Source organism: Odocoileus virginianus, chromosome 3 (genome assembly GCF_023699985.2).
Source record: "Odocoileus virginianus isolate 20LAN1187 ecotype Illinois chromosome 3, Ovbor_1.2, whole genome shotgun sequence".
NCBI lineage: Eukaryota > Metazoa > Chordata > Mammalia > Artiodactyla > Cervidae > Odocoileus > Odocoileus virginianus.
The window spans coordinates 40487484-40514720 of record NC_069676.1 but is presented as its reverse complement, the minus strand read 5'-3'; the positions used below and the strand labels follow the sequence as shown (position 1 = coordinate 40514720).

Genomic DNA, 27237 nt, shown 5'->3' with positions numbered 1-27237 from the left:
GCACTGGGGAGGCAGGGAGATCCCAGAGCCTGGAGGCATTGCCCCCATGCCATGCCCTGGACGCCTGCCCTAAACACGAGATATGTCTGTCATTTGAGCTGCCCCATCAGTGATCTTTATGGCTGCCCAGGAGGTGACATGCTGGTCTTGTGGCCCGGGGAGCAGAGCCTGCCCCTGGGGACCCCTGAGACCCCCCCAGGGCAAGGATATTGGAGTGAGGACAGGAGGCCCATGGATCTAGCCTCCCAGAATCTATAGAAGGCTTTGCGGTTTCTACTGCTGGCCTCTGGTCCATGAGGACACCATTGACCACCAGGAGAGGAAGGTTGGTGGGTTCACACTCCCAGGGCATCTGCCGTGGCCCCTCGTCTCTGGGCATTGGCTCGCCATGGGCTGGCAGCTGATGGGCCTCTTGTCCACTGGGTCCAGGGCCTGACTCTGTGTCCAGACTTGTTCCCTTGCTGGGAAATCCCGTCCTGGATGGATGAGGCCTGGGCCATGCCGAGTCCAGGGCCAGCAGAAGCCTTTGTGGGCTGACCCAGCTCCTGCGGCTACCCATGGGTCTCACTCCCCGTCCCAATCACCGCTTCCATCGCCTCCTGGGCTCTGTCAAGAATTCACATGGCTTCCAAGCCAAGAATCCCCTGGGGCACTGCATCCGCTTCTTGCTGCAGGTGGGGAAGAGCACTTGCATGGCCCCTCATTGGAGGTCACACCTCCACCCCACAGAAGCTCACAGAGTGTGGCCGCAGCCCACTCACTCTCCAGTCTCCCATGCAGGGGACGACTTGGACCAGGTATCCCTTTAAAGCTGTGAAATGTCTTCAAACGAGCTCTCACCCCATTGCCGACCATGGGGTCACACAGATGTGAGACTGTAGTGCAGCCAGGATCTGACTCTGTTGTCAGCATCCTCCATCTCCCCTGGGACCCCTGTGCCTGTAGCCAAAAGCAGAACAGAGTCCAGAGTGGGCCTGGCGTTCAAGGTTCTTCCCAGCCCAGCTCCCGCCTGGTGGGTCCACTCTGCTCCTGGTTCAGACTGAGTGACATCGCATGGTGGCTGGCACAGGGACAGCTCCAAAGACATCCTCATCTTGGGACCTGTGGATGTGTCACCTCATGGGGCAGAGGGGACTTTGCAGGTGGGATTAAGCTAAGGCCCCTGAAATGGGAATGACCCCTGGGGTCCCAGTGTCATCACAAGGTCCTTATAAGAGGGATATAGAGGGTCAGAGGCATAGAGACGGGAGATGCTGCCCTGCTCTCTGTGAGGATGGAGGGAGGGGCTGTGAGCCAGGGATGCGGTACTTCTAGATGCTGGAAAAGCGGGGAGCCTCCAGAGGTTACCAGTCCCATGAACCCATCTCGTACTTCCGACCTCTAGAACCATAAAGTAATAAATGTGCTGTTGGAAGCCGTGGAGTTCAGCGTAGTCTTATTACAGCCGCTCCATCACGTGAAGCCCTCACGAGGCCCATGACACATACCAGAAGCTGTTGCTCCTGTTAGTACATCAGAAGGAGTTTTGGAATGGGGAGTGCAGACCTGGGCTGGGGGCAGGCAGTGGGTGTACACCTGCAGGCCTTAACACATCCCCCTGGTAACTAAACCTGAGCCCCGAGTTTCCTGCTGGCCAAAGTGAAAAGGGAAAGACTATCGGGGGGATGTGTGACCCTCATAGCCCACAAGCAGAAAGCTTCCCCCTGCCTTCCCCTGGGGCCTGGAGCAGTTCCCTGGAGGCTCCACACAGCCAGCTTGAGCCCAGAACCTGGTGAGGTCAAGCCTGCCTCTGTGTGGGGTCCCCATCCATCAGTTATCTGGGAGGGATCTACAGGCAAGGGAATTTGCTCTGGGGGTCTAGGACAAGAGGTCAGTCTGGCTCCCACTTGGGGGTAACTGCTTGTCTGGACAGTCCTGGCCGTCAGACCAGGCGCCCGCTGAACTGCCACAGCCCTAGTTCCAGCCAGGGAAGGGTCCACTGAAAATTTCATCCCTGACGCTCTTTTCTGTATGTTTGAAGGTTTTCATGAAACACAATGAGCTTTAAAATGTCTTAGCCTTAAAAAAATAAAATAAAATGCCTTAGCCTTACAGGGACTTTCCTGGCAGTCCACCAGATTAGAACTCCTTGCTTCCAATGCAGGGGGATGTGGGTTCCATCCTTGGTTGAGGAGATAAGGTCCTGTATGCCATATGGTGTGGCCAAAAAATAGAAGAAAAAAAAAACTTAGATTCACAGCAACGTAGCCAAAATGATACAGAAAATCCCTGAGCGCCCTGCCTCACCTTGTGGCTAAGATGGCAAAGAATGTGCCAGCAGTGCAAGAGGAGGAAATGACGACCCACTCCAGTATTCTTGCCTGGAATATCCCATGGACAGAGGAGTTTGATGGCCTATAGTCTTTAGGGTCGCAAAGAATTGGACAGGACTGAGTGACTAACACTTTCACTTTTCTCACTGCCTCACCGTTTCCCTGCATGTTACGTGTACCAGCTTACACGGCCAAGGCCGACATCACAGGTGCAACCCACATGACTACACTTGTGTGCCCCCATATGTGTGCTGAGGCTTCGAGGAGAACCAACCAGGTGTCTATAGGGTGCTCCACGCTGGGAGGGGTCGGAGTCCCTGGCGGTAGGCCCACAAACATAACACATCAACTCCAAGGCCCTGTATCAGTGTGTCTCGTTGCTGATGGGTTGACATAGACCCCTGCTGGGGCAGCGTCCACTGAGTCACTCCACTGTGCACTGCAGTTGGCACTAAGCCGCTCAGACCTCAACACCCCTGACAGCTCAAGGGGCACCATGTGGGGTCTCCAGGCCTGGGGTGTACTATGTGTTTGGGGGAGATGGCTTTTCTTTATTCTTCATTTTTAAATTGAAATATTATTTGCATTTCTTATAATTCAGTTTTAGTACATTCACAGTTGTGCAACCATCACGTCTAGATCCAGAACATTCCATCCCCCCAAAGAAGCCCCACCCCCTTTCCAGCCGCTGACAACCAGGAACCCAATCTCTGTCTGTGGACTGGCCTGTTTCGGACATTTCCCATCATTGGAATCACAACCTGTGTATCCTCCTGTGTCTGCTTCTATCACTGAGCATTGTGTTCTCAGGTTCCCTCCATGTGGCAGCTAGGGTCAGGGCTTTAGCCTTTTTCCTAGCTGAATCATATTCCACTGTGTAGAGGGACCACATTGTGTTTATCCATCCTGTGGATGAACTTGTGGGTCATTTCTGCTTTTCAGCTACTGTGAATCGTGCTGGTGAGAACATGCATGTACAGACTTTGCTGTAAACATGTGTTCCAGATGTGACTGAATCTCTTCAGGGGGATGTTTGGGGCCTTGTTAGGGTCAGGGCTCGGGGGGAGTGCTCAGCCTTCCAGACACACCTCTTCAGGCTTTGTGCCTCCAGCTGTCCCTGCCCCTACCCCTACAGGCCCTCCTCTGATCCTCCCCACTCTGGTTTTTTTGGAATCCTGGCTGCAGGGGTAACCACCCCGCCCTCCTCTGCTGCCCCTCAGTGCCCAGCCCCCTGCAGCCCCCCGGGAGCAGGTGCTACCCTGTCCCTTCCTCACAAGCTTCCCTGGATCCTTGCATCTCTGCTAGGCCCTGGGGAGGGGGACTCTGCAGTGCACTGAACCCTTCTCTCTCTGTCGTGAAGGTGAGCATGTGCCCTGAGGGTCCCTCCAGGCATCCCAGGTGGGCCTGGATTAGGGCGCTGTCCGTTCGCCAGCTGGGCTTCTGGGAAACAGGATGAGGTCACAGCTTCGCAAACTCTCGGCAGCATCCTACGCGGGTTGTGGGGAGGAGCATCAGCATCTGCGTTGCGGGTGTATCTCCCACAGTTGGAGGCCCCGCCTACCCAGCCAGCAGTTCCCAGAGCTCCTGGTACTGGCTGCCAGCACAGAGTTGCTTCCCATGGGAAGCCCCTGGTTCACTTCCATGGCCAAGGCCCCTGCTCCGGGGTCCTCTGGGGGGAGGGTCTGTTCTGCCTCTCACAGTACCTGGGCCCCAGGTGTCCCAGGATTGTGGTCCCGTCATGCCCCTCTCACCTCCGTCTTCACCCAGTCTTCTCTCTGTACACATCCAGGCCTCCCTTTTGTGAGGGCACCAGCCGTTACTCCAGCATGACCACATTTTAGTTGACTACTTCTGCAGCGACCCCTCCCCAAAGAGGGTCCCATCATGGGCCTCACCCACCCCTACGTGCCCAGCCCAGTGGTGGTCCAGCGTCCCGGCAGCTGGGCAGCCCCACGCCAGACAGGGACAACGAGCCATCTGGTGACAAGATACAGGGGACAGAGTCTGAGCACACTCCTGGCAATCCTACCAGTTTCCTGCCCCTGAAATCTAATAACAAAAGTTTGTGCTTGTCCTTTTTGGGTCTTCTTTTCATGTCAGTCTCCTAGTAGTTCTTTTTAAAACTGAGAATTTACACACCTTAAAATTTATTCCTCCAAAGTATATTTGCACAGCTGTACAACCACCACCTTTATGTAATTCCAGAACATTCCATCACCCTAAAAAGAAACCCCATCCTCATTAGCAATGACTCCCCAGCCTCTGACAATCAGGAATCCACTCTCTGTGTCTGTGGATTGGCCTGTTCTGGACGTTTCCCATCAGTGGAATCACACCCTGTGTGTCCTTTGTCTCCTTCTCTCACTGAACGTCGTGTTCCTGGGGTCTGTCCACATGGCAGCAAGTGCCAGGGCTTCCCTCTTTTCCTGGCTGAGGGATGCTCCCGGATACGGAGGGACACGTGGTGGTGTTCACCTTTGGCTGCTGTGCGTGTGTGGGTTTCCATGTGGACCTGTGTCTCCACTGCCCCTCATGGGTGCCTGGTGGTGGAATCACAGGGTCATGGAGTGACTTTTCTGAGGACGCTGCCCCATTTCACAGCCCACCTGCCATGTGGGGTTCCAATTTCTCCTCATCCTCCCACATTGGTCCCTGCCGGCTTCATGGATCCAGCCATTCAGGCGGGTATGGAATGTGTCCTGCTGGTTTCAGTTTTCGTTTCCCTGTTGCCAGACTGTGTATGTCCTACCTATCCTGGTTGCCGTTTCTACATGTTCCTTGCCTTCAGCAGTGGCCTCCAGGCCATGTGCCCCCCACCTCCTCCCCAGCTGTGGGCTGCAGACTGAGTGGGGTTGCAGCGCCAGGCCAAGGTCTCCCTGACCCCAGGGACCGTCCCAACTAGAGTCCCGGGGCAATGGGCAGGTGCAGGGAGGCCTCCAGGCCCACCTGCTTCTCCTGGTTATGGGCCGGCATTGAACTGTCCTGGGATGGTGGTGATCAAAAGAAATAGTCCAGGATGGGGCGCCTAGCCTGACGGCTTTGTGTCCCCCAGCCGCTGGCCCTGTCTGTGTCTCTCCCTCTGTGCTGGGTTATGGGTCGCAGGGGGAGATGGAGAAGGGGAAGGACAGAAACCCCTTGCCAAGGCAGGAATGGGAGCTAGGTGGGACCTCAGAGCCCTGCCAGGGTGGCCCTCCAAGTTGGGGGGCAGCCTACAGCATGGTAAAAGGCCCTGGGCCAAGCCGCCTGGGGAAGCAGGCACTGAGGGTCAGCTCTAGGGCAGCCGGGACAGGCAGTGAAGGTTAGGGTGCAGGCTGAGGAACCGACCGCAGACCCAGGAGGGGCCAGCCTTGGTTTCCTCCCCACAGCATGGGGTCTGTGCCCTTTGAGTTGCTGCTATGGGCACCCCCAGGACAGCCGTGGTCCCTGCCAGGAACAGTTGGGCCCAGACTCTGGGGGGCAGCAATTTGGGGAAACTGAGGCTCGGCGTGGAGGGTGCCAGGACAGCAGGGTACAGGCCAGCAGCAGCAGGGTTCAGGCCGGTGGCGGCAGGCCGGCATTGTTGACAGCCGTCTGTGGCTAGAATCCGCCCCGTTCAGTAATTCTCTGCACTCTGCCAGTAATCGCCCTGACTTACCAGGCAGGCATCATTTCCTGAAAGTCAGCCGGCCTTAGGGGAAGTAGGCGCCGGCGGTGACTAAACCAACATGCAAATGCAGCCGGGCGGGCGCGGGCTGAGGGCTGAGGGCCGGCCGGGCTGAGCCCCCGCGGTCATGAGGCAGCTGCTCCCGCTGCCTCCCAGAGACCCGGCCATCACCATGTCCCAGCTGCGCTTCTGGCTGCAGTTTGCCACTATCGGCAAGGTAATCCGGCTCCTGCCGGGCGCGCAAGGCCGGTGGGGCGGTGGGGGCGGGGGGGGGGGGGGGGGGGCGGGCCTGCCCGTGGGAACAACCAGGGTGGGGGTGGGGAGGCGGGCTCCGTCCGGCTTTTTTGGCAGCCAGGGTGATTCCGCTGGAGTTTTCCGAGCAGAGCCACGTGGGATGTGGGGACAGCCAGGGAGGATAGGCAGGGGGGCAACAGGGGGCCAGAGCCACCCCACCTGGAGTCTCGGGGGCACTCCAGGCACGGGGGCACTGGCTCCATGGGCCGGGGTGGGGCACGGCTTGAGACGGGCTCTGATGGGACAGGTAGGAATGGTCCTTTCCTGTCCTTCTGTCCTCCCATCCCTCCATCCCCCTTTCCCTTCATCCCCCTCTCCTCCATCCCCCTGACCCCCATCCTCCCATCCCTCTGTTCCCCGGTTTGTCCTCCGGGCCCCTGGATCTGTGTCTGAAGGGCGTTTCTGGTGTCGCTTCCTCAGCTGGGAAGGGTTGCTGAGCAGACCCAGAGTCACCTCCAGCCTCAGGTCTGTCCTCTTCCGTCCTGCTGGGTACTGGTGGGAGCATCGCTGTGTGGGCAGCTCCTCCAGGTCCCTCCAGCTCCTCACTGGTCCAGGGTCTCTGGATGCTGAGAGAACTGTCAGGGTAACCAGCCAGCTCCCCACTCGGGGGCTGCAGTGGAAGGAGCAGAGTGGGGACACATGTCAGAAGGTGACTGGGGGTGGGGTGGACACAGGCTGCTGAGTTGGCTCTGGTGAGGGCCGGGGAGCTGCTGCCCTGGCCTTACTGGGCCTTGGGACCCAGAGAGGGTGGATCTGGGTTCAGGTCGTCTTGCAGTTCTGCTGTGGCTGCCGGGGGTCAAGTCTTGACATGGGCAGGCGCCCTCTCACTCGCTTCCAAACACCCACCCTGGGCAGGGCAGGAGGGGCCCTGGGAGCCCCACCCCCAACCCTGGTGACCCCAGTGAGGCCCCACCTCCCTTTGCCCCTGAGGATCCAGGGGCCCCCAGACGATGCTGGCTGCTCCTCTGGCATCTGGTAGGGACAGGGTCCACAGACTGGGGAGAGGGCACCCACTTCCTTAATAAATTGTACTTTTCAGAACAGGGTTAGGTTTATAGCGAAGCTGTGGATCAGTTCAGGGTCCCCATGGGTCACACCTCAGCTCAGCACCGCCTGCATCCCAGCTGATGGGCTGGTGCTGATGTGTCATCCTCGGCCAGGGTCTGCACATCCCCTTGTCCTCTCTGCCCCAGGACCCCATGTCACCAGGCCCCCTTGGTCTTGCTATTGTCTCCCCTTGGGGGTGGGGGCCTGGGCAGTTGTGGGTGGAGAGCCGGGGCTGGGCATCCTACAGGATGTCCCCAGTCTGGGCTTGTCTGGTGTTTTCTTGTGGTCACCTTGGGACCATGGATTCCTAGGGGAGGGACCCAGGAGGGGATGTGCCCTTCTCACCTGTCACACCAGGGATCCCTGCTGCCAACCTTGACCTGACCTCCTGGCTCCTCCATGGTGGAGGAGGTGTCCTTCCCCTGCACACTGTCCTGGGAAGGGTCTCCGTGCAGCCCTCTCAGAGGGTATAGTCCCCTTCAGCCCAGGGACTCTGCGATAGTCAGGGCTGGCCCCCCACCCCCGCCCTGCTTCTTGCCCACTGCTCAGCATCTGTTCTGCCTTCAGGGAGCAGGGCAACGCCTCAGGGCTCTAGGTCTGCTGGCTGATGGCCCGGGCCACCATCACTGTGCCCAAACTCAGTGCCATCCACTGGGAGGACCACACAGATGTGGTACCAGGGGATTTCAGCAAAGACAGCTTTCCTTGCCTGTACTCCGACCCCACCCCAGCCAGCCTGCAGAGTCTGGGGACCTCCTCATTGTCCACCAGGCTTGGGATGGGCCACCTCTGACCCCAGCTGACCAGGGATGGGCTAGGGAGCAGGCAGGCCAGACCCCCCAGCCCTCACTGCCTCAGTGTCCCCTGAGATGGGTGTTCTGGCCTGTTGAGTCACCCAGCTTGTGTGAGGGTGCCAGGAGCCTAAAGTGGATCACGGAGCACCTCTTCCCACTCCTGGCGTTGGCATTCCCCTCCTGCTTCCCTTCCTGCTCTGTCCCAACCTCGAAGATTTTATTCACTGCCTCGCCTGGATTTGACCAGGTCACAGGGTCCTGCCACTGCAGGCGGTGGGGGAGGCTGGGGTCTGTCCCCCCAACACCGTGAGACCAGGCTGTGCATGGCGGGGGGCAGGGGCCAGTAGGGGCCTAGTGGACAGAAAGCTTTCCTTACAAACCCCCCAAGCCAGGGCAGCATGCTGTGGGAGGCCATCTTCCCAGGGCCCCCAGCCTTAGACTGGCCGACCTGGCCCTGCCCCTGCCATGCCCCTTCCTGCTGTTCTCCCTGTTCTCTGGGCACGGTGGGTCCCACCTGCCTGTTTGGGTTCCCCTGCCTGCTAGCATGGGAGCATGGGGGTCTGGGGAAGCTGGTCAGTGTCACCTGGAGGTCCCCTCACCCCAGGGCGGGGGCAGGTGGTTCCCATCAGTGGGAGGGGAGCCCCAGAAACACTCTGCAGGGGGGTGGGGCAGGGCTTGGCACTGCCTGAGCCAGGGTGCCTAGTCTTAGTGACCTGGGGCTGAGGGGACATCCCCGTCTACCCCCCAACCTAGCCAGGAGCTAGCTCAACTGCGGCCTCCAGGCCCCAGCCAGGCACATTGGGTGGGCCCCACTCTCCTGCGTCCCTTCCTCCCCAGAGTCCACTGATCTTGAGTCCCTAGGCTGGAGACCCAGCTGGTCTGTCCCGCCCGCCTTCCTTGCCTCCCCCACCCCCCACCACAGGTTAATGGGACACATGCAGCCTTCTTGGCAGCCTGCCTCAGCCCACCTGGCTGTGGCCCTCCGCCCGCCCTGGTGGACGATGACCTGTGGAAGGTGCGCTGGGCTGGGTGCTCCCAAAGGGCTTGTTCCCTCCCCCTCCACCTTGGCCCTACCTCCTCGGCCCCTTCCTGCTCGAGAAATGCTCCCACTGACATGCCCTCTGGGACCACAGGCTGTCCATAACTCCTGCCCCATGTCAGGCAGGCTGGAGGGCTCCTTCCCTGGAATGATCAGCTGAGCGTGCCCCACATTCAGGCACTGAAGGGCTAAGGGAGGTGGTTAGGGCCTTCACCTTCCCAAGCTCCAGGCACTGGGGGGGCCCCTGCATCTTGGCATCATCCCTTCACAAGGATAGGTGTGCCCTAAGTAGACTCCAGTGTGTACTTGTGGGGTCTGCTTTCTTTCACCTCCCCTTACTTTTCCCCTTTTTTTTTAAAACAGAAAAAACAGCTTTATTGCTATAATTCATGTACCATACAGTTGACCCATTTGAAATGTGTAATTCAGTGTTTCCAGTGCATTCATAGAGTCATGCAAATGTCATCTCTGTTTAGTTCCAGAACATTCCATTACCCCCCCAAGACGCCCCTTCCCCAAGAGCAGTCACTCCCCTCTCCTCCCCAGCCCCTGACCACCAGGAACCCACTTACTTTGTGGATCAGCCTGTTCTGGACGTTTCCCATCAGTGGAATCACATGCTGTGTGTCCTTCTCTGTCTGCTTCTCTCACTGAGCATCATGTTCTGAGGGCCCATCCACGTGGTAGCGAGTGTCAGGGCTTTATCCCTTTGTGTGGCCAAGCATCATCCATGGCATGGCTGGGCCTGTGGTTCTGCCTGTGTGGCCTCACAGCCGCCCATACCTAGCCTGTCTTCCAGGACTCCTCATACCTCGATGACCTCTCCAACGCTTCCATCTTCTCCTCGTCCGTGGACTCCCTCTCGGACATAGCCGACACGCCTGACTTCCCGCACGCTGACAGCCTCAGCCAGGTGCCTACCATCTGGGACGTGAGCACCGGCCCCTCCGCCCATGACAAGGTCAGTACACCCAGCCTCCAAGCTGGCAGCCATGCCAAGGCTGCTCAGACCCAGACAACGCTGCTACTCAAGGTTGCTCGTGTCTCCCATGTGGGCCTGAAGATGCAGGGGCTCCCAGGGTGAAGGGGGACTCTGGGGAGCACAGTACACACTAGTGGATGTTGGTGGATATCTTCCCAGCTGCCCTGACAGGTTCAGTGCCCGTGAAACTCCTGGACCCTCAGGAAGGGTCAGGGGGATGTGACATGCCCAGAGCAGGTGCAGTAGGCAACCCAGGCCCAACCCTACCTCTGGCTGCAGGGGCCCAGTGGGGCAGTAACCCTGCCCTCCCCTCACCAGGACCCTCCCGCTGGCTCCTAGCATCTGCCAGGCCCAAGCGGGCAGCTGAAACCCTACACGTACTCCTGCTGCGGCCAGCAGGGCTGCGGGAACCTGACTCAGCCTTCCAGGAACCTGAGCCCAAGGCTGTTTGTTTGTTTTTGTTAATTCAAAAAAAAGAAAAGGGAAACGGAATTGAGAGTAGGTTTCTGATCTCCTTGTACATCATTTCCATTTTATTTTCAAGAAAACTTTGTGTTTTGTTTTTTTTTAACTTCCCTGGTGGTCCAGGGGCTAAGACTGTGCTTCTACCATAGGGAGGCACAGGTTTGATCCCTAGGGAACTAAGATCCTGCATGTGGCACAACATAGGCGCCACACACACACACACGATCCTGCATGCGGCACAACACAGGCGCCACACACACACACTACACTTTGATTAAAAAAACAATTTTGTTTTTACTTTCCTTCCAATTTTATTGAGATATAATTGACACATGGCAGTAAGTTTCAGGAGATGCACACAGCACAACGATTGACTTGCATATGTCATGAAAAAGGACCACCATAAGTCAGTGAACATCCACTGTCTCATATCAATACAACAATAAAGAGATAGAGGGACTTCCCTGGTGGTCCAGTGGTTAGAACTGGACTGCTAACCAGTTGTCACTGCTGGAGGCCTGGGTTCAATACCCGGTTGGGGAACTAAGAGCCCACAAGCCACACAGCATAGCCAAAAAAGGAGAAAAAAAAGAAGTAGAAAACCATTTTATTTTCTTGTGCCCAGAACTCCTTGCATTTACTGTTAACTTTCATATACAACATACAGCAGTGTTGTTTACTTACCATGCTTCATGTTGCATTCCTAGTTCTTCCTTATCTCGAGCTTTGTGTGCCCCAGGTACTTATTTATGCAGCAGATCTAAGTGGGCAGGCAGCAGGAGGGAGGCTTGTAGCCAGCTGAGGGGCTTGAGGATAATCGGGCAAGCCCTCCTGGAGGCTGGGGGCCTATAGAGGCACTTCAACCCCACCTCTGGCCTGCAGGCTCATGCCCCCTCTCCCTGCCTCTCCCCTCCAGCTGTTCCCGCCCAGTGGGCCATTTACAGGCCTCGAGGACCCTGTGTCCTCCCTCCCCAGCACCCCACTTCTCATCAGCTACCAGGTGAGCCAGGTACCTTCCCTACCCCTGCCCACCCCTCCTAGGCACTAGGGAGGGCCACTCAGGCACTTGCTGTGTGCAGAGTCTGGGCCAGCTTGGGAGCATGGTCTATTTTACAGACAGGGAAACTAAGGTCCCAGGGAGGCACCATGCTGCGGGGGGCAGTGGGGGAGGGTAACATCTTCCCATCACCTGAGTCACTGCGCTGGCTAGTGGTCCAGGCTCCTGCCCCTGACAGGGAGGCTGGCAGGTTGCAGGGGACAGGACAGTCCCCAGTGTGACAGCACCTCTCCTCAGGCTCAGAGTCAGCCTGAGGAGGACGACGAGGCCGAGGAGGATGAGGCAGAGGAGCTGGGCCACGCGGAGACGTACGCTGACTACGTGCCATCCAAGTGTGAGTGTCCTGCTATGGAGACCCCCAGCTGCACAGCGCCCGAGGCCTGGGTCCTCTGGCCTGGGGCACCAATTTTGGGGGTCTCTGAAGGTACTAGGGAACCTTAAACTGCCAGAGCAGGTGTGCATGCTGTGGGTGGGCTCCTGAGAGACTCTTCGGTAATCAGGGTTGTGATCCTCACCTGGCACAAAACCAGCGGCAGGCCGAGGTTACAATGGAGAGGCAGGCCACCTTCTTCCGCACCTGGGAGGCTTGTAGGAATCTGCCACCTGCTGGCACTAGGCTGATGGGCCCTCCCCTCCCCTTCCTGGGGCGTGCCCCGCCCACCCTGGCCCCAGGTGGACCTCTCTAGTGCTGTGCTCAGGCCCGGGCCACGCCCCTGACCTGCCCTCTCGGCCCATCCCTACAGCCAAGATTGGGAGGCAGCACCCGGACCGTGTGGTGGAGACCAGCACGCTGTCCAGCGTCCCGCCGCCGGACATCACCTACACCCTCGCCCTACCCTCCTCGGACAGCGGGGCCCTGTCCGCCTTGCAGCTGGAGGCCATCACCTATGCCTGTCAGGTGATCCCGGGGTCTCCCACCGGGTCTGTGTCCTGCGTGGGGATAGTCTTAGTGCCCACCCTGACCCTGTCGCACGCTGAACCTCCTTCCCCCACCCTTGCAGCAACATGAGGTCCTGCTCCCCAGCGGGCAGCGCGCGGGCTTCCTCATCGGAGATGGCGCGGGTGTGGGTAAGGGCCGCACGGTGGCCGGTGTCATCCTGGAGAACTACCTGCGGGGCAGGAAGAAGGCCTTGTGGTGAGCTGCCTCCCCTGGGTGCCGGGCGGGCCTGCAGCCGGGGAGGGGGCTCCTGAAGCCTACTGGCCCGCAACCCCAGGTTCAGCGTCTCCAATGATCTCAAGTACGACGCGGAGCGCGACCTCCGGGACATCGCCGCCCCCGGCATCGCGGTGCACGCACTGAGCAAGGTGGGTGGGCTGCAGCCCCAAACCTGGCGCGGGTCGGGGTCTCGGAGCCCAGCTCTGGCCAAGCCACCTCATGCACAGATGTCCGCCCTCTCCCCCAGATCAAGTACGGCGACAACACTACCTCAGAGGGCGTCCTCTTCGCCACCTATTCCGCCCTGATCGGTGAGAGCCAGGCCGGTGGGCAGCACCGCACGCGCATCCGGCAGATCCTGGAGTGGTGCGGGGAGGCCTTCGACGGCGTGGTATCCTCGCTGGGATAGGGGCGGAGCCGAGCGCAGAGGCGGGGCTAGAGGGGCGGGGTCTAGGACAAGTGGCTGGGAGACCCTGACAAGTCCCATCCTGGCAGGCTCTGGAGGGGAGGAAGCGCGGGAGGAATTCCCGGCAGGGAGGGCCTGGTGTCACAGGCTCGCCCTCAGTGACCGTTGCTACCCGTCCTTGGCTGTCTGCCTAGGCCTCCTGGCTCCAATGGGCCAGACCCATGCCCACAGGATCAGGGTGGTGTTGGCTGAGACACTCCAGGCGGTGAGACTCAAGGTCTGGAGATGGAAAGCAGTTCCTCCCCCATCCTCATCCAGCCGCCTAGTAGTGGGGCTGAGTGGGCCGGCCAGGCCAGACGATCCAAAGGGGAGCCAGGCTAGAGCCCACCCCCCCCCCCCCCCCGCCCCCGAGCTTGGCCAGCTGGTGTGGGTCCCAGGCCTCTCCCTCCTTCACTGTTAAGCCTGAGATCACTTCCTTTTTGGTCACACCAAACTGTAGGAAAATGAAGTGTAGGAGAGTGTAAGCTAGAGTCTGATGTTTGTGGCTTGTCCACCTCTTGTTTCACACACTCCTCTTACCAGTAACAATCTTCCAGAGGACCCACCTTGGCTTCCCCACAGCTGGGCATTCAAGGGCCATGACTCCTGGGGATTTCTGCAGGGGCCCACAGAGGACCCTCAAGCTCTATCCTCCCAGGATCCGCCCTTGTTCCCAGAAGTGGGGCAGCTGCATTCTCCCAAGGCTCCCCCTCCCTTCTTGATGAGAGGAGACCTGAGGTCCTCTGCTCAAAGGACAAAGTCTGTACAGAGGCCCTCAAGCAAGACACAGCAGCAGGTCTGCTGATGCATCAGCTCAGTAACAGCATGAAAAATACCAAGGTTAACCTCACACCCGGGGGCAGGCTGTTGGCATCAGGCTAACCTCACCCATGTTCCCACAAGTTCTCCATCGACCCTATGTACATTTGTGTGGACACGTGCACACACACGGCACTCACACCTTGTCTTTCAGATAGGTTTGTGACAGACTTGTCTGTAACTTGCTCCACTGAAAACACGAAGAACTTTCTATGTTTTCCAACTTCTGTGAACATCATTGGGGTCTAGGGCTATTTTCCAGTGCCCCTGGTAGCCTCATACCCCAAGGACCCCGCCCTGTGGCCAGAGACCCCAGGCACCTTCTGGAGTTCCCCCAGCCAGGAAGGGAGGCAGTGTGGTGGGTCTGTGGGGCGGCCTGCCTTCCAGAACAGTCCTTAACCCACGCCTACCCCAGATTGTGTTTGATGAGTGCCACAAAGCCAAGAACGCAAGCTCCACCAAGATGGGCAAGGCTGTGCTGGATCTGCAGAACAAACTGCCCCTGGCCAGGGTGGTCTATGCCAGCGCCACAGGTGAGGGCCCACTCATTGATGGGTGATGCCTGCCCCAGTGCAGCTGTAGGGGCATCTGATCTACAGCCCACTCCTGCCAGCCACCTTGCAGCCTGTCTGCAGAGGTACCAGCCCCTGTCAGGGCCTCCCCTCTGCCCACTGGTTGTGGGCACTTTTCCAAGAGCCTCAGGTCCCTATTGCAGGCCCTCATGCCATTTCTGGGGCCCCATCCAAGGCCTCCAACCTAGCCAGGTCAGAGGAGCTGACAGCAGCCCCCCTCCCCTAGGTGCCTCTGAGCCCCGGAACATGATCTACATGAGCCGCCTGGGCATCTGGGGTGAGGGCACACCCTTCCGGACCTTCGAGGAATTTCTGCATGCCATCGAGAAGAGGTGCGCTCTTCATGCCCACGTGATGGAGGTGGGGCCGCAGGGGGCTCTGCTTGTCATATGTGGAGGTGCACCCCTCCCACCCACTTTGCTGTGGCAACCAGGGGGGTCTTAGAATGAAAATTGCATGCTTTCTCTGCCTAGTACTTCCAGTCATCTCAGGGGAAGGGCCCTCCCCTGCCCCCGGCCAAGGCAGACCACTTTCTCTTTCCAAGGCGCACCAGGCCCTTGATGACCACAGGGCCTTTGCAAATGCTCTCTGCCCCACACACCGCACCCCGTGCACCTAGCCCTTCCTCACTCTTCACAGTGACAGCCCCTACCTCGCTGGCTCCATCTCTTGGGACCCAGCATGTGGTCCCTAGCTGGCACCCAGGCAGCCTGTGCTTGCCCACAGGGGTGTGGGCGCCATGGAGATTGTGGCCATGGACATGAAGGTCAGTGGCATGTACATCGCTCGCCAACTCAGCTTCTCTGGTGTCACCTTCCGTATCGAGGAGATCCCGCTGACCCCGGCCTTCGAGCGCATCTATAACCGGGCAGCCCTGCTGGTGAGCCTCTGACCTAACAGACAGCCTCGGTGTCCCCTTGGAGTTCTGCCCCATCACCTTCAGCATCTGCCCTTGAGGGCGCCACTCAGATTAGTCAGACCGTAGACAGGAGGAATTGGCTGGCCCGCCCAACTTGTCCTTGGCGGGAGCCCAGCATCTGAATCCCGTTCAAGCTGGGGATGCTGTCAGACTCCCCTCCCCTTGTCCCCAAGGTGTGATCCAGAGCTGGTGGCCATTTCAGTCTCTCTCCATGGGGCCATTCTAGGTGTTGCAGGGTGTGGAACAGCCTCTCTGGCCCCACCAGGTCAATACCAAGAACCTCCTCCCTGGTGACAACTACAGATGCCCCAGACATGGCCTGCTGTCCCCTGGAGGCCAGTGGCAGGAGGCAGGCATGACAGATATCCCCACCACTCTGGAGGTGTTGTCCATTTACCCTCTGACTGCATGAGCGCCATTTTCACCATGGCTTTCCCAACGTTATACATTTTGGATTTTTAGCATTTCTGACCACCCAGTTATCGCCAGGGCCTTTGTATAGCCCCACTTGCAGCCCCCATCTTCTGTCCCTACATTTCTGTGGGGCAGGGGCCGGCAGTAGCAAGCTGAGCTGGGCATGTCGTTGCAGTGGGCCGAGGCCCTGGGCGTGTTCCAGCAGGCAGCCGACTGGATCGGCCTGGAGTCGCGCAAGTCCCTGTGGGGCCAGTTCTGGTCAGCCCATCAGCGCTTCTTCAAGTACCTGTGTGTGGCCGCCAAGGTGCACCGGCTGGTAGAGCTGGCCCAGGAGGAGCTGGCCCAGGACAAGGTGAGCTGGGCTGGGCTGAGTCCCCAGAAAGAAGTGGGCACAGACTTGTGTGGAGAACGGGGTTGTCTGGGAGCTGAGGCCAGCCATTGGTGCCAGGTTAATGTCCCAGGGGATGTGGGCTTGTTGGGGTCTGGCAGCCTGAGAAACACAGGGGAGAGAAGACAGAGTAACAGGCCAGCCCCAGGTTTCCAGCTGCAGGGGTGGCTATGGGGGCAGGGGTGCCAAGCCTGCTCACACACACCCACCTCCGCAGTGTGTGGTCATCGGGCTGCAGTCCACAGGTGAGGCGCGGACCCGGGAGGTGCTGGGCGAGAAGGAGGGACAGCTTGATGGCTTCGTGTCCGCCGCCGAGTGAGTGACACTGCAGGGCCCTTTCCCTGTGTGACCAACCCTGGGGCCGACCTGGGGCCTAGCCCTGCCTGTGACCCCAGCCGAAAGAGCCAACCCTGACCCTCAGAGACCTTAGGTCCAGCCCAGGTTGTTAAGCCAGAAAGGGTAACCATGTTGACCCAGGACTCGGTGGGCGCTGGCCCAGGGTCCCGAGACTTTTGAAAGAGTCTTCCCCAGGCTTGCCCACTACGTGGGTACCGGGCTGTTTCAAGGACTACACAGATTTTAGGGACTGTCTGGTGGTCCCTGAAGCCCCTGGCCTCCCTTCTCACCCTGGGGGAGGATCCCAGCATGAGGCCCCTTGCCCGCTCTGCCTCATCCCATCTTTTCCTACATGGTCCAGCATGTCCTCCCTTCCACTGGGCCCCCCACCCTGGGATGCTCCCCTTCTTCAGAGCCATCAGAGCTTGCAGGCAGAGCCCCACCCAGCCCCGCACCTACATTTCATCCATTGCCCACCAAGTGTGGGTAGGACCCCGGTGGGTCCCCCGTCCCCGGCCCTGCAGCTCCTTCCCCCTCTACCCATCTTCTCTGAGCCCCTGTGCCCAGACCCACCCTTAGGGCCCCTTAGTGCTAGGCATCTACTCCCCGCAGAGCAGCCCTTACACATGGAACTCAACCCCTCGGTGTCTCCCAGTGAAAACAAACTCTGCATCTCACTTTCAGAGGCGTCTTTTTGTCGCTAATTCAGAAGCACTTTCCTTCAACCAAGAGAAGGCGAGAGAGAGGAGCAGGCAGTAAGAGAAAGCGTAAGTGCCCACCACCCGCCTGGACCTTGCCCCTATGGCCCTTCACTGCTCCTGCCAGCCCTCCAGCCTCCCTCCTCTCTGACCCTCGACCTGGGTTGGTGTGCTGCCACACAGCCACATGGCCTGAGCCCATCCCCACCCCAACCCTCCAGCGGAGCTGCTCAGTCAGCAAAAAACCCCAGTGCTGCAGGATGGCAGTGTGGCTAGTGCATCCCGAAGGCCTCCAGCCTCATCCCCAGAAGGCAGGGCCTCGTATTCCCTAGGTGAAAGTGAGTCTGAGGTTGAAACCACACTGGTCCAGGGGACCAGGATGGAGCTCTTACAAAGCACCCCAGGATAGGGGAGTGGCCTGAGGACCTACCTGCAGGCACACACTGCACCCTGTTCTTGCAGGCAAAGGCTGAGCATCCTCTCATCAGGGGGAAGTGAGGCTCAGAGAGACCAAGCAACTCACCTGAGGGCACACAGCCAGCCTTGGGGCCCAGTCCTGCCCCTCAGGCTTCCTGGGAGCACCCTGCAGGGTGTCTGGGACAGTATCCAGGTTACTTGGGCCCCTGGACCGCCATCCCCCAGGGCTTGGGCATGTCCTGTGGCTGACCCACCCAACGCCGCCTTGTGAGGTGGGGCATGTGGCCTCCCCAGGCACCACCCAAGGGCATGCTGCTATGTCAGGAAGTCTGGCAGGGTCGGTAACATGCCCCCACCAGCATCAGGGCCCAGACATGCCACAGCTGCATAGGGGGAAGGGGCTTGGGCTGTAAGCCCTAACCATCCAGGCATGCAGCCTGTCCCTGGACCACTGGGAGTTTTCCCGGGACCAGACCCTTGACTGCTTCTCTGCAGGGCGGCCACGGGGCCGTGGGGCCAAGGCGCCCAGGCTGGCGTGTGAAGCGGCGGGTGTGATCCGCATCAGTGATGACAGCAGCACGGAGTCAGATGGCGGCCTGGACAGTGACTTCCACTCCTCCCCCGAGTCCCTGCTGGACGACGATGTGGTCATCGTGGATGCCATCGGGCTCCCGGCCGATGACCGCGGTGAGGCCCAATACCGCCCTCCCCATCCTCACTTCTCAGGCTCTGAGCAGGAAGTCAGGGGCACATGAGCAGGGGCAGCCAGGGGTTCGGGAAAAGATTCTGGACCCCTACTACCCATGGACTCCCTCATCCTTAAGGGCCCATGGCTGGGAGCAGGGCTGTGGACAGGCGGCCTGGCCCAGTTCCCCCTGACCCTCCGGCCCCACAGGCCCCTTGTGCCCCCCACAGCGGGACCTGCATGGCCCCGGTGTCCTGGAGCGGGTTGAGCGGCTGAAGCAGGACCTGCTGGCCAAGGTGCAGGCGCTGGGCCGGGAGCTGCCAGTCAACACCCTGGACGAGCTCATCGATCAGTTAGGGGGCCCAGAGTGCGTGGCCGAGGTGAGCTCTGGTGCCCCCTGGTGGCCAGTTTGGTGGGGGTGGGTGGGTAGGGGGTGGCTGCTTGGTCCAGTATCCTGCTCTCCCGTTCAGGCCCGACCCCTGACCACCCCCCCCCCGCCCCGCCCCGCTTCCTCTATTCCACTGTGTGCCTGTGCGCTTTCCCGGGACGGGCCCTGGTGCCACTTCAGATCTATCTTGGCCCCGTATGGTCGGGTTGCAATAAAAAGACTCAGGAAGATGAAGTGACAGTGCCTGCTGACCACCCCATGGGTACCCGAGCCTAGGGAGAGGCCAAGTTCTGGCAGCCCCCACCACCCACCCACACCCAGGAGCCCCAGGAGCTAGGTGGCAGGACAGATGGGGAAATTGAGGCCCATTGGGACCAGCCCCTGGGTGGCCATACCAGCTGACAACCTGTCCTCTCCCCCCACCACGACCATAGATGACCGGCAGGAAGGGCCGCGTAGTGTCCAGACCTGACGGGACAGTGGCGTTCGAGTCACGAGCGGAGCAGGGTCTCTCCATTGATCACGTGAACCTCAGGGAGAAGGAACGCTTCATGAGTGGGGAGAAGGTGGGGGCCCTGGGGCACCCCGTATGTGGCTGCATGTGGGCTGAGAGGCGCAGGGCTCTTGATAGACTGGCTGGAGGACCACCAGCAGTGTGTAGGGGGGTGTGCTGTGCTTGTGTGCCTGAGTAGGGCCCCCTAGCCCTTGCCAGTCCCACTTTCAGTGTGAGTCGTCCAGGCTCTCTCTCAGTGCCTGGCCCGCTAATGCTGAGCCACCCCGTGGGAGCTGATGTCTGCAGGGTCAGCAGACTCTGGGGGTGACTCAGGATGGTCCAGACTCCACTGTAAGCCCACAGAGGCCCCTCAGGGACACACATACCTGACTTTCCTGTGTGGATCACCCTGAATGCTTCCAGTTAACCCAGGGCACATGGGGTGTGGGGCAAGGTGGAGCAGGCTGCCCGCCCTGCCGCCCCTCTCACCCATCCCCGACCATGTGTCCCAGCTTGTGGCCATCATCTCAGAGGCCTCCAGCTCTGGTGTCTCCCTCCAAGCTGACCGCCGCGTCCAGAACCAGCGGCGCCGGGTGCACATGACGCTGGAGCTGCCCTGGAGTGCTGACCGAGCCATCCAGCAGTTTGGTGAGCCCTGCTTCCGCCCCAGGCCACCTTGCCCCAGGGGGCCCACCTGATCCCTAAACACCCCTTCTGCCTCCAGGGCGGACCCACCGCTCCAACCAGGTCTCTGCGCCGGAGTACATCTTCCTCATTTCGGAGCTGGCGGGGGAGCGTAGGTTTGCTTCCATCGTGGCCAAGCGGCTGGAGAGCCTGGTGAGCCTGCAGGCAGGGGTCGGGCTGGTAGCTCCCCAAGGGAGGTGGGCCAGGGAGGAGCAACACATAGGTAACATGTGACGGCCTCCCATCCTGGGCAGGGGGCTCTGACCCACGGGGACCGCCGTGCCACTGAGTCCCGGGACCTGAGCAAGTACAACTTTGAGAACAAGGTACCCGAGGAGGTGGGGCCCAGGAGAGGAGTGTTCCTGGGGTGCTGAGACCTGGGGTGCCCTGGTCTCTGACATGGCCCTTGGCCCTCCCCGCAGTACGGCGCCCGGGCACTCAGCTGCGTCCTTACCACCATCCTAAGCCAGACGGAGAGCAAGGTGCCACTGCCCCAGGGCTACCCCGGAGGGGATGCCACCTTCTTCCGCGGTGAGCTGGTAGACCCCCCCCACACATACATACCAGGGGCAGAGGAGATGCTGGTGGTGAGGGGGAGCCCCGTAGGCTGTGGCCAGCAGTCGTGTGAGGCTCTCCCTCCCCGCAGACATGAAGCAAGGGCTGCTGTCAGTGGGCATTGGCGGGCGTGAGTCCCGGTCCGGCTGCCTGGACGTGGAGAAGGGTGAGTCCCTCACTGGCTGGCACCTCCAGGATGGGGGGAGGGGGGTGGATATGAGGGGAGAGGGGGAAGACAGGGAGGCAGCCTGGACACAGCTTGAGGCACCCTGCTGTCCACAGACTGCTCCATCAGCAAGTTCCTGAACCGCATCCTGGGGTTGGAGGTGCACAAACAGAACGCACTCTTCCAGTACTTCTCTGACACCTTTGACCACCTCATCGCTGCCGACAAGAGGGAGGGCAAATACGACATGGGCATCCTGGGTGAGTCCTGTGGGGACACCCTCCCCTGGGCCGGGCCCCAGACCACCATTCACCCCGCTCACCTGCTCACCCTCCACAGACCTGGCCCCTGGCATCGATGAGATCTACGAGGAGAGCCAGCAGGTGTTCCTGGCGCCCGGGCACCCGCAGGACGGACAGGTGGTCTTCTACAAGGTGAGCAGCCCTGCCCCGCTCACCGCCCCTCCCCCCGCCGGCTCACAGCCCTTCCCATCACTTGACACCTGCGTGCCCGCAGATCAGTGTGGACCGCGGCCTAAAGTGGGAAGAGGCCTATGCCCGGTCGCTGGAGCTGACGGGCACCCACGACGGCTTCTACCTCTCCTACAAGGTGGGTCCTCCAGCGAGCCCCCAATGCTCTCCCAGGGGCAGGACCCAGGCTGGTGGGTTGGCAGGAGAGGGTGGTGGCCATCCTCACGCCCTCTCGGTTGACACGCCTCGGATATGCGGCGCGCCCCCTCCCGCGCACTGCCCCATCCAGGTCCGCGGCAACAAGCCCAGCTGCCTGCTGGCCCAGCAGAACCGCGGCAAGCTCTTCACCGTGTACAAGCCCAACATAGGGCGGCAGAGCCAGCTAGAGTCCTTGGATAGCCTGAGCCGGAGGTTCCACCGGGTAGGTTCCCGGGGCCCCCTCTGTGCACTTAATGCTCCAGTGTCCAGCAGCCCCCAGGCCGCCCCCTGCTGCGAGGTGGGGGATGAGCAGCCCTGGGTCCTTTGCGCCGCAGTTTCCCGCCCGCCGACCAGCTGGGGAGTTCGGACAGGCTCCTGCAGGGGCTGAACCCGCTGTGTCCTCAGGTGACGGCAGAGGAGGCCAGGGAGCCCTGGGAAAGCAGCTACACGTTCTCGCTGACGCACTGCAGCCACACCACGTGGTGAGGGCCTGGGGTGGCCTGGGGGGACTGTTGGGGGCACGCGCTCGCTTGCGCGGCAGCTGGTGAGAGCCGTGGTCCCTCGCAGGAACCGGCACTGCCGGCTGGTGCAGGAGGGCAAGGACTGCGCACAGGGCCTGCGGCTGCGCCACCACTACATGCTGTGCGGGGCCTTGCTGCGCGTGTGGGGCCGCATCGCCGCCGTCATGGCCGATGTCACCAGCAGCAGCTACCTGCAGATCGTGCGCCTCAAGACCAAGGACAAGAAGAAGCAAGTCGGTGAGTCAAGGGGGTGGGCTGGGGGAGGTGGCGACCTCAGCCCCGCCCCGCAGGCCCTGATGCTCCCGCCCCTGCCCCGCCCCCACAGGCATCAAGATCCCAGAGGTTTGCGTGCGCCGAGTCCTGCAGGAGCTGCGGCTGATGGACGCTGACGTGAAGCGCAAGCAAGCGTGCACTCGGGGTCTCCTTGCACCGCCGCCCACCCCACGCCCGCTTGCTTTGCCCTTCGGCCCTGGGGAGGTCCTGGACCTCACGTATAGCCCGCCGGCCCAGGCCTTCCCCACGCCCTCACCCTTCACCTTCCCGGCCCTGGGCCCGGGCCTGGGCCCAGGCCCCGGCTCCGGCGGCCAGCTGCTAGGCGCCCCCGACACCCCCGACGCCCCAGCTGACCCCGTGGCACTTCTGCACCAGGGCTGTGAAATCAACTTTAAGGAGGTGCTGGAGGACATGCTGCGCTCGCTCAATGCCGCGCCGCCCCCTGAACCCCCCGGCCCTCTGGGTGCGGGAGCGGCGGGGGCACCGGCCGGTGGAGCACCAGAGCGGCAGAGCGTCATCCAGTTCAGCCCCCCGTTTCCCAACTCCTAGGTCCAGGCATCCTTCCCGAACGAAACTTATTTATCCGTAATAGGCTCCCATCTACACGGGGAAGAGGGTGGCTAGCCGAGCAGGTCCAGGACCCCAGCCGACTACTGAGAGGAGCAGGGCCAGGGGCCCCTCGTCCAGCCTCCTGAGGCCTCCATTGCAGTGCCTTCCCGCCCGGTGCCTGGGCAGACCCCCAAAATGCTGTCCGCCCCGGGGGGACCTCCGAGGCCTTGCCTGGTGGGCAGAGGCCTTGTGCAGCCCCCACTCAGGATACTTGGGGGCCAGGCAGGGCCTGGGGTGGCGGTCCTTCTTCTCTGTGCCTCTATCCTCTACTGCCCCCCTCCAGGCCTGGGTTGGGGCTCCCACCCCACCCACCTTAGAAGGCCCTGTTCAGGCCTGTACCCCTGACATCCGCAAAACTGGGTGGCCCCAAGAGCTGGAAACTCAGGAAATCCCAGGTGCTCAGGGCCCCACCGCCTCTGGGGGGCTCCAAGGGGCAGATCCCCTCTTAATATATGCAACCCCTCCCTGCTCTCTGTGCCCTAAATTATTGTCCAGCCACCTCTCTCAGGGGCCTGGAATCCCTGCAGAGCTGGTGGCTGGCCCCCTGGTTTCTATGTGTATTTATAATTAATTCAAGTGTATATATGTAAAGAGATCTTTTTTAAATATATGTGCCTTTTCACTACTTCCCAGGCTGTCTGCTGCTGCGACCTGCAGGGCAGCGGGGCGGGAGGAGGGCAATGGTGGCGGGTGCCCTGCATGTTCCTTTCCAGTGGGGTGTGGGGGAGGTCAGGATGGCTGCTGGCCCTCATCTCTGCCAGCTCATCTCACCCACAACAGCGCCTGGCCTTGTGGATGCCTGGGGCCAGGCTAGGGGAGACCCCACCCCGCTGGGCCCTTTGTCCAGTGTTATCCTGGCACCTGGGCAGCAGGCCAGCTGCCTTTGAACTGACTATACCAAACCCCTAGAGCCTTGGACCAGATGCCCTGCTCCCTGCCCACTAGAGATGTGACCCCACTGGGCCCCTCTTGGTGATGTTGAGTCCCATTCCTCAGAACCCCTTGATCTGGACTGACTGCCTTCTCTGCCTTGGTTTCTTCCCAGGTCTGCTCCAGATGGTGTTGGGTGTGGCAGGCAAGGCAGCCCAGGGACAGGCGAGCCCAAGAGTTGGGCTCAGTTTGGAAGGCAGGACGGGATGCCTAGCCTATGGCCGGGAAGTTGGAGAGGGACTAAGGAGCAGTCAGGAGACCCTGCTAGAAGCAGCCAAGGGTGGTGGAGGTGGCTCTTGTCCCACCAGCCAGACCTGGCCAGTCCCCTCCCCCTGTAGGTCACCACTCTTGGGGGAAGGCTGCTGATCTTCCTGGCTGGTGTGGGCAGGAAGGGAGCCTGCTCAGCCATTCTATAGCTGTGCGCCCGCCCACCGCTCTCACAAGATGGCCCCTTTGAGCAGCAGGCAGGCTGTACCCACCCACAGCCCTTTCCCAGGGAGTGGGGCTGTATCCGCCAGGTGAAGCCCATGGGCAGGCCTGACGCCCGGGCTCTGTCTTCATCACAAGGCCGCATAGTGAGCAGGCCCTGCCAGGCATGGCTCGGTGCCCAAACCAGCCTGGCCTGATGCCCAGCCTGGGTGCAGCGGGCCTCCAACAGCAGGGTCACGAGTCCAGGTCCCCTGATCTCCCACACCTGGGTACACTAGAGACCAAGGCCACCTGGGCTGAGAGCAGCAGCCAACGAGGCGGCATTACCTCCCCCAGGATCAGCTCGGCTGGGCTGGGCTGGGCTGAGATTAACAACCCCAGGCAGAAGGACACGCACAGCCCTCTGAACCCCGAAGGAACTCCACCTCCCACTTGCCCCCACCCCCTGAGCCCTGGGTTAGCAAAAGCCAGGAGCAAGCCAATCTGTGTTGTGTTGTACATTTTATTCCCACAAGGCAGCCAGGGGTGGGGTTGCCAAGCCACAGCCAGGCCAAGGGACCTTCCTCCGGCAGGAGTGCACGCCAGGTTCTCGGGTCTGCCCCACCAGGGGCTGGTTTTCAGACAGACCGTCATAGGCACCGGGGGAAGGCTCCTCGGAACACAGGCAGCAGGTTTGGGTAGGGGCAGCACCTTGTGGAGCTAGAGGTAGCATGGCAGGTCCTTCTCTATCACCTGCGGGGGAGAAGGAGGTGAGGGGCGCCTTTTCCTGAGTCCCCCCAGCGGGCTCCCCGGACAGGCACCTACCAGGGGCTCTTCCATGGGACCATACCGCTTCACCACACAGCCATTCTTGTCAATGAGGAACTGCAAGGAGGCCACCGTGGGGCTGAGGTGAGACAGTGGCCCCCACCTGTCGTCCCCATGGCTCTGAACTCTCAAAGCAGCACAGCTGTGGCAGGTGGCTATGTCTGTCCACCCAGCCAGGGCATCTAACCCCCCTTACCTTGGTGAAGTTCCATTTGATGGCGCTAAAAGAGAAGCAAGAAGTTGTGAGGAATCCCTTGGCAGTTGCAGATACCCCCTCCACTGCCCTGGGGAAGCCATCCTGTCCTCCCCCCGTCCCCCAGCCCCCAACTCACTTTCCCAGCATGCCCCTCCCCTTGGGCTGGACTTTCATCCATTTCCACAGAGGGTGGGCATCGTCCCCATTTACACAGATCTTGCTGAACATATCGAATTTGACGTTATAGCCAGCGGCAAACTCTTTGATCTCCGCATTACTCCCTGGCTCCTGTGTAGACACGGGTTGGGGGGGCGGTGAGTGGGGAGGGGCCTATACCCCCTTCAGTCCCCGCTTCCACAGACAGGTCCTCTCCCCAGCCAGCACAAAGGGACACACAGGGACATCCAGGGCCAGCCACGACGCACCTGCCTCCCAAACTGGTTGCAAGGGAAGGCCAGGATCCGTAAACCACACTCGGCGTATCGGGCGTGCAGGTCGACCAGCTGAGTGTAGTTTACTTCAGTCTTGCCTCATTGCGAGGCCACATTGGTGACGATGCACACGTGGCCCCTGGAGATGGGATGAGGCGGTCAGGTCAGGGCCACGACCTTACCCCCGCCGCCCCCACTAAGTGGGCAAGGACCCACCGGTACTTGTCCAGGTTAACCATGCGCCCGTCGATGTCCTTGGCTGAGAATTCGTGCATGGAGCGAGCACAGCGCCAGTCGTCGCGGGACGCGCACTGCAAGGCAAGAGCTGGTTGAGCGGCCGACTGACCTCGGGGCGTGGCGTCCGCAGCCGCTCGGCCCACTCGCCCAGCCAGGGTACCTAAGGGAGAAAAACCCGGGCCCTGGGACTAAGCAAAATGTGAGGCTCCTCCTCAAAGGCTCCCCTGTACAACAGGGCGCATTGGGCCGGAGTCATTGAGACCTAGGGAGGGCTCGGGACCCTGCCAGGTGCCCCAGCGGATGGGGGAGGCCGCTGGGTGTGGGGGGCCTCTGTGCGCACCGGGTCTTGGGATTCAGTGGCGCAGCCGCTCTCCCCGGTCGGGGGTCCCGCTAGCCCAGGGCTCTCAGGAGCTGGCCTCCTCCGCCGGGGGCGCGCCCTCCTGCGACGGCATATCCGAGCCCTCCGCCTTCGAGGGGCTCGGCGCCGTCGCCCGGCCGGCAACCGGCGCCGCTGCCCGCGACGACCCGGGGAGCAGGCGGCTGCGCGGCCCATGCCCGCAGGTCTCTGACTGAACTTGTGCCCACCGAGAGCCGGGCCCCGGGGACAAAGGGCCGGTAGCCAAGGGCGCCAGGCCGCTCCTCTGTGACGCCGCTGCAAGGGGCCCCGGAGCGCGCAGGGCGGGGGAGGGGCAGTGACGACCCGTGGCGCGTGATCCCGGATTTCCACCCCTTCGGCCGCCCCGCTCTCCAGGCCGCAGTCGGGGAGCCAGAGGCCGACGGCGCCGCCCGCAGCTGCCCCGATACAGCAGCCTGGGCGCGTCAGGGGCTTCCAACAGGGGGTTCTGACCGCCCAGCCCTGTCCCCAGCCCCCCGTACGCCGCCTCGGCCCCCGACCCACACTCGGACCGTGACCCCCGCCAGCGCTCTTAGCCACGGTCCGGATGGCCGCGGAGGGGGCCGCTGGAGCCCCCCGCCCAAGGTCGCCAGAAGGCAGGTCGCGCGCCCGCCCAACGGCCCGCTGGCCGGCAGACGGCGCCGCACTCACCATGGTGCTAGCCAGGCCCGGCGCAGCCAGAGCCCCGCAAAGTAGCGCTGGCTTCAGCAGGCGATACAGACGGCTAAAGCTCATCTCGGCGGTGGGGGGCCCGGGAAAGCAGCGCTCCTCCCCTCGCCGAACCGACCAATGGACGCGCGCCGGTGGGCCTCACCTCCCCGCCCTACGACACGCCCAGCAACACACTCACTGGTCGGATGCTTAGGCGTCGCAGACGCGTGCCCACACCAGCCAATGGGAGGCCGCAGTGAGGCTGGCGGGGCGGGGCCTGGGCCGGGCTGCGGTTTTTGTCGCTAAGTGTGACTGCGCATGCT

At 61.2% G+C, this 27237-nt stretch overlaps 2 protein-coding genes across 9 annotated transcripts in view; one reads left to right on the top strand and one right to left on the bottom strand.

Annotated features, from left to right (window-relative positions):
• Positions 1–23464, top strand: part of SBNO2 (strawberry notch homolog 2) — a 40531-nt gene extending 17067 nt beyond the window's left edge. For 2 of the 7 annotated variants that reach the window (XM_070465285.1, XM_070465284.1), the window contains exons 5-32: positions 9917–10090; positions 11493–11576; positions 11871–11967; positions 12377–12531; positions 12635–12768; positions 12848–12938; positions 13037–13180; positions 14469–14586; positions 14852–14957; positions 15352–15505; positions 16134–16310; positions 16564–16661; positions 17367–17449; positions 18293–18484; positions 18693–18862; positions 19305–19436; positions 19876–20011; positions 20088–20200; positions 20302–20373; positions 20470–20578; positions 20694–20768; positions 20885–21028; positions 21108–21202; positions 21285–21377; positions 21528–21659; positions 21842–21918; positions 22004–22194; positions 22283–23464. In XM_070465285.1, coding sequence (XP_070321386.1) covers positions 9917–10090; positions 11493–11576; positions 11871–11967; positions 12377–12531; positions 12635–12768; positions 12848–12938; positions 13037–13180; positions 14469–14586; positions 14852–14957; positions 15352–15505; positions 16134–16310; positions 16564–16661; positions 17367–17449; positions 18293–18484; positions 18693–18862; positions 19305–19436; positions 19876–20011; positions 20088–20200; positions 20302–20373; positions 20470–20578; positions 20694–20768; positions 20885–21028; positions 21108–21202; positions 21285–21377; positions 21528–21659; positions 21842–21918; positions 22004–22194; positions 22283–22779 — 3843 coding nt within the window. In that variant the 3' untranslated portion in view covers positions 22780–23464. Of the gene's footprint in view, positions 1–537; positions 6173–6471; positions 6497–9916; positions 10091–11492; positions 11577–11870; positions 11968–12376; positions 12532–12634; positions 12769–12847; positions 12939–13036; positions 13181–14468; positions 14587–14851; positions 14958–15351; positions 15506–16133; positions 16311–16563; positions 16662–17366; positions 17450–18292; positions 18485–18692; positions 18863–19304; positions 19437–19875; positions 20012–20087; positions 20201–20301; positions 20374–20469; positions 20579–20693; positions 20769–20884; positions 21029–21107; positions 21203–21284; positions 21378–21527; positions 21660–21771; positions 21919–22003; positions 22195–22282 lie in introns of those variants that run through there. The other 5 variants (XM_070465289.1, XM_070465288.1, XM_070465287.1 and 2 more) reach the window with 5 other exon arrangements.
• Positions 23465–24686: 1222 nt separating this feature from the next.
• Positions 24687–27035, bottom strand: GPX4 (glutathione peroxidase 4). 2 transcript variants are annotated; one of them, XM_020890330.2, is made up of 7 exons: positions 26915–27035; positions 25849–25943; positions 25627–25771; positions 25338–25489; positions 25202–25226; positions 25003–25062; positions 24687–24930 (listed from the first exon to the last, which is right to left on the bottom strand). In XM_020890330.2, the coding sequence occupies exons 1-7, from the start codon at positions 26996–26998 to the stop codon at positions 24898–24900; spliced, it is 594 nt and encodes a 197-aa protein (XP_020745989.1). In that variant the 5' UTR covers positions 26999–27035; the 3' UTR covers positions 24687–24897. The 2 variants fall into 2 exon arrangements, with proteins under 2 accessions (XP_020745989.1, XP_020745987.1); XM_020890328.2 differs by lacking the exon at positions 26915–27035 and adding an exon at positions 26210–26437.
• Positions 27036–27237: the final 202 nt, after the last annotated feature.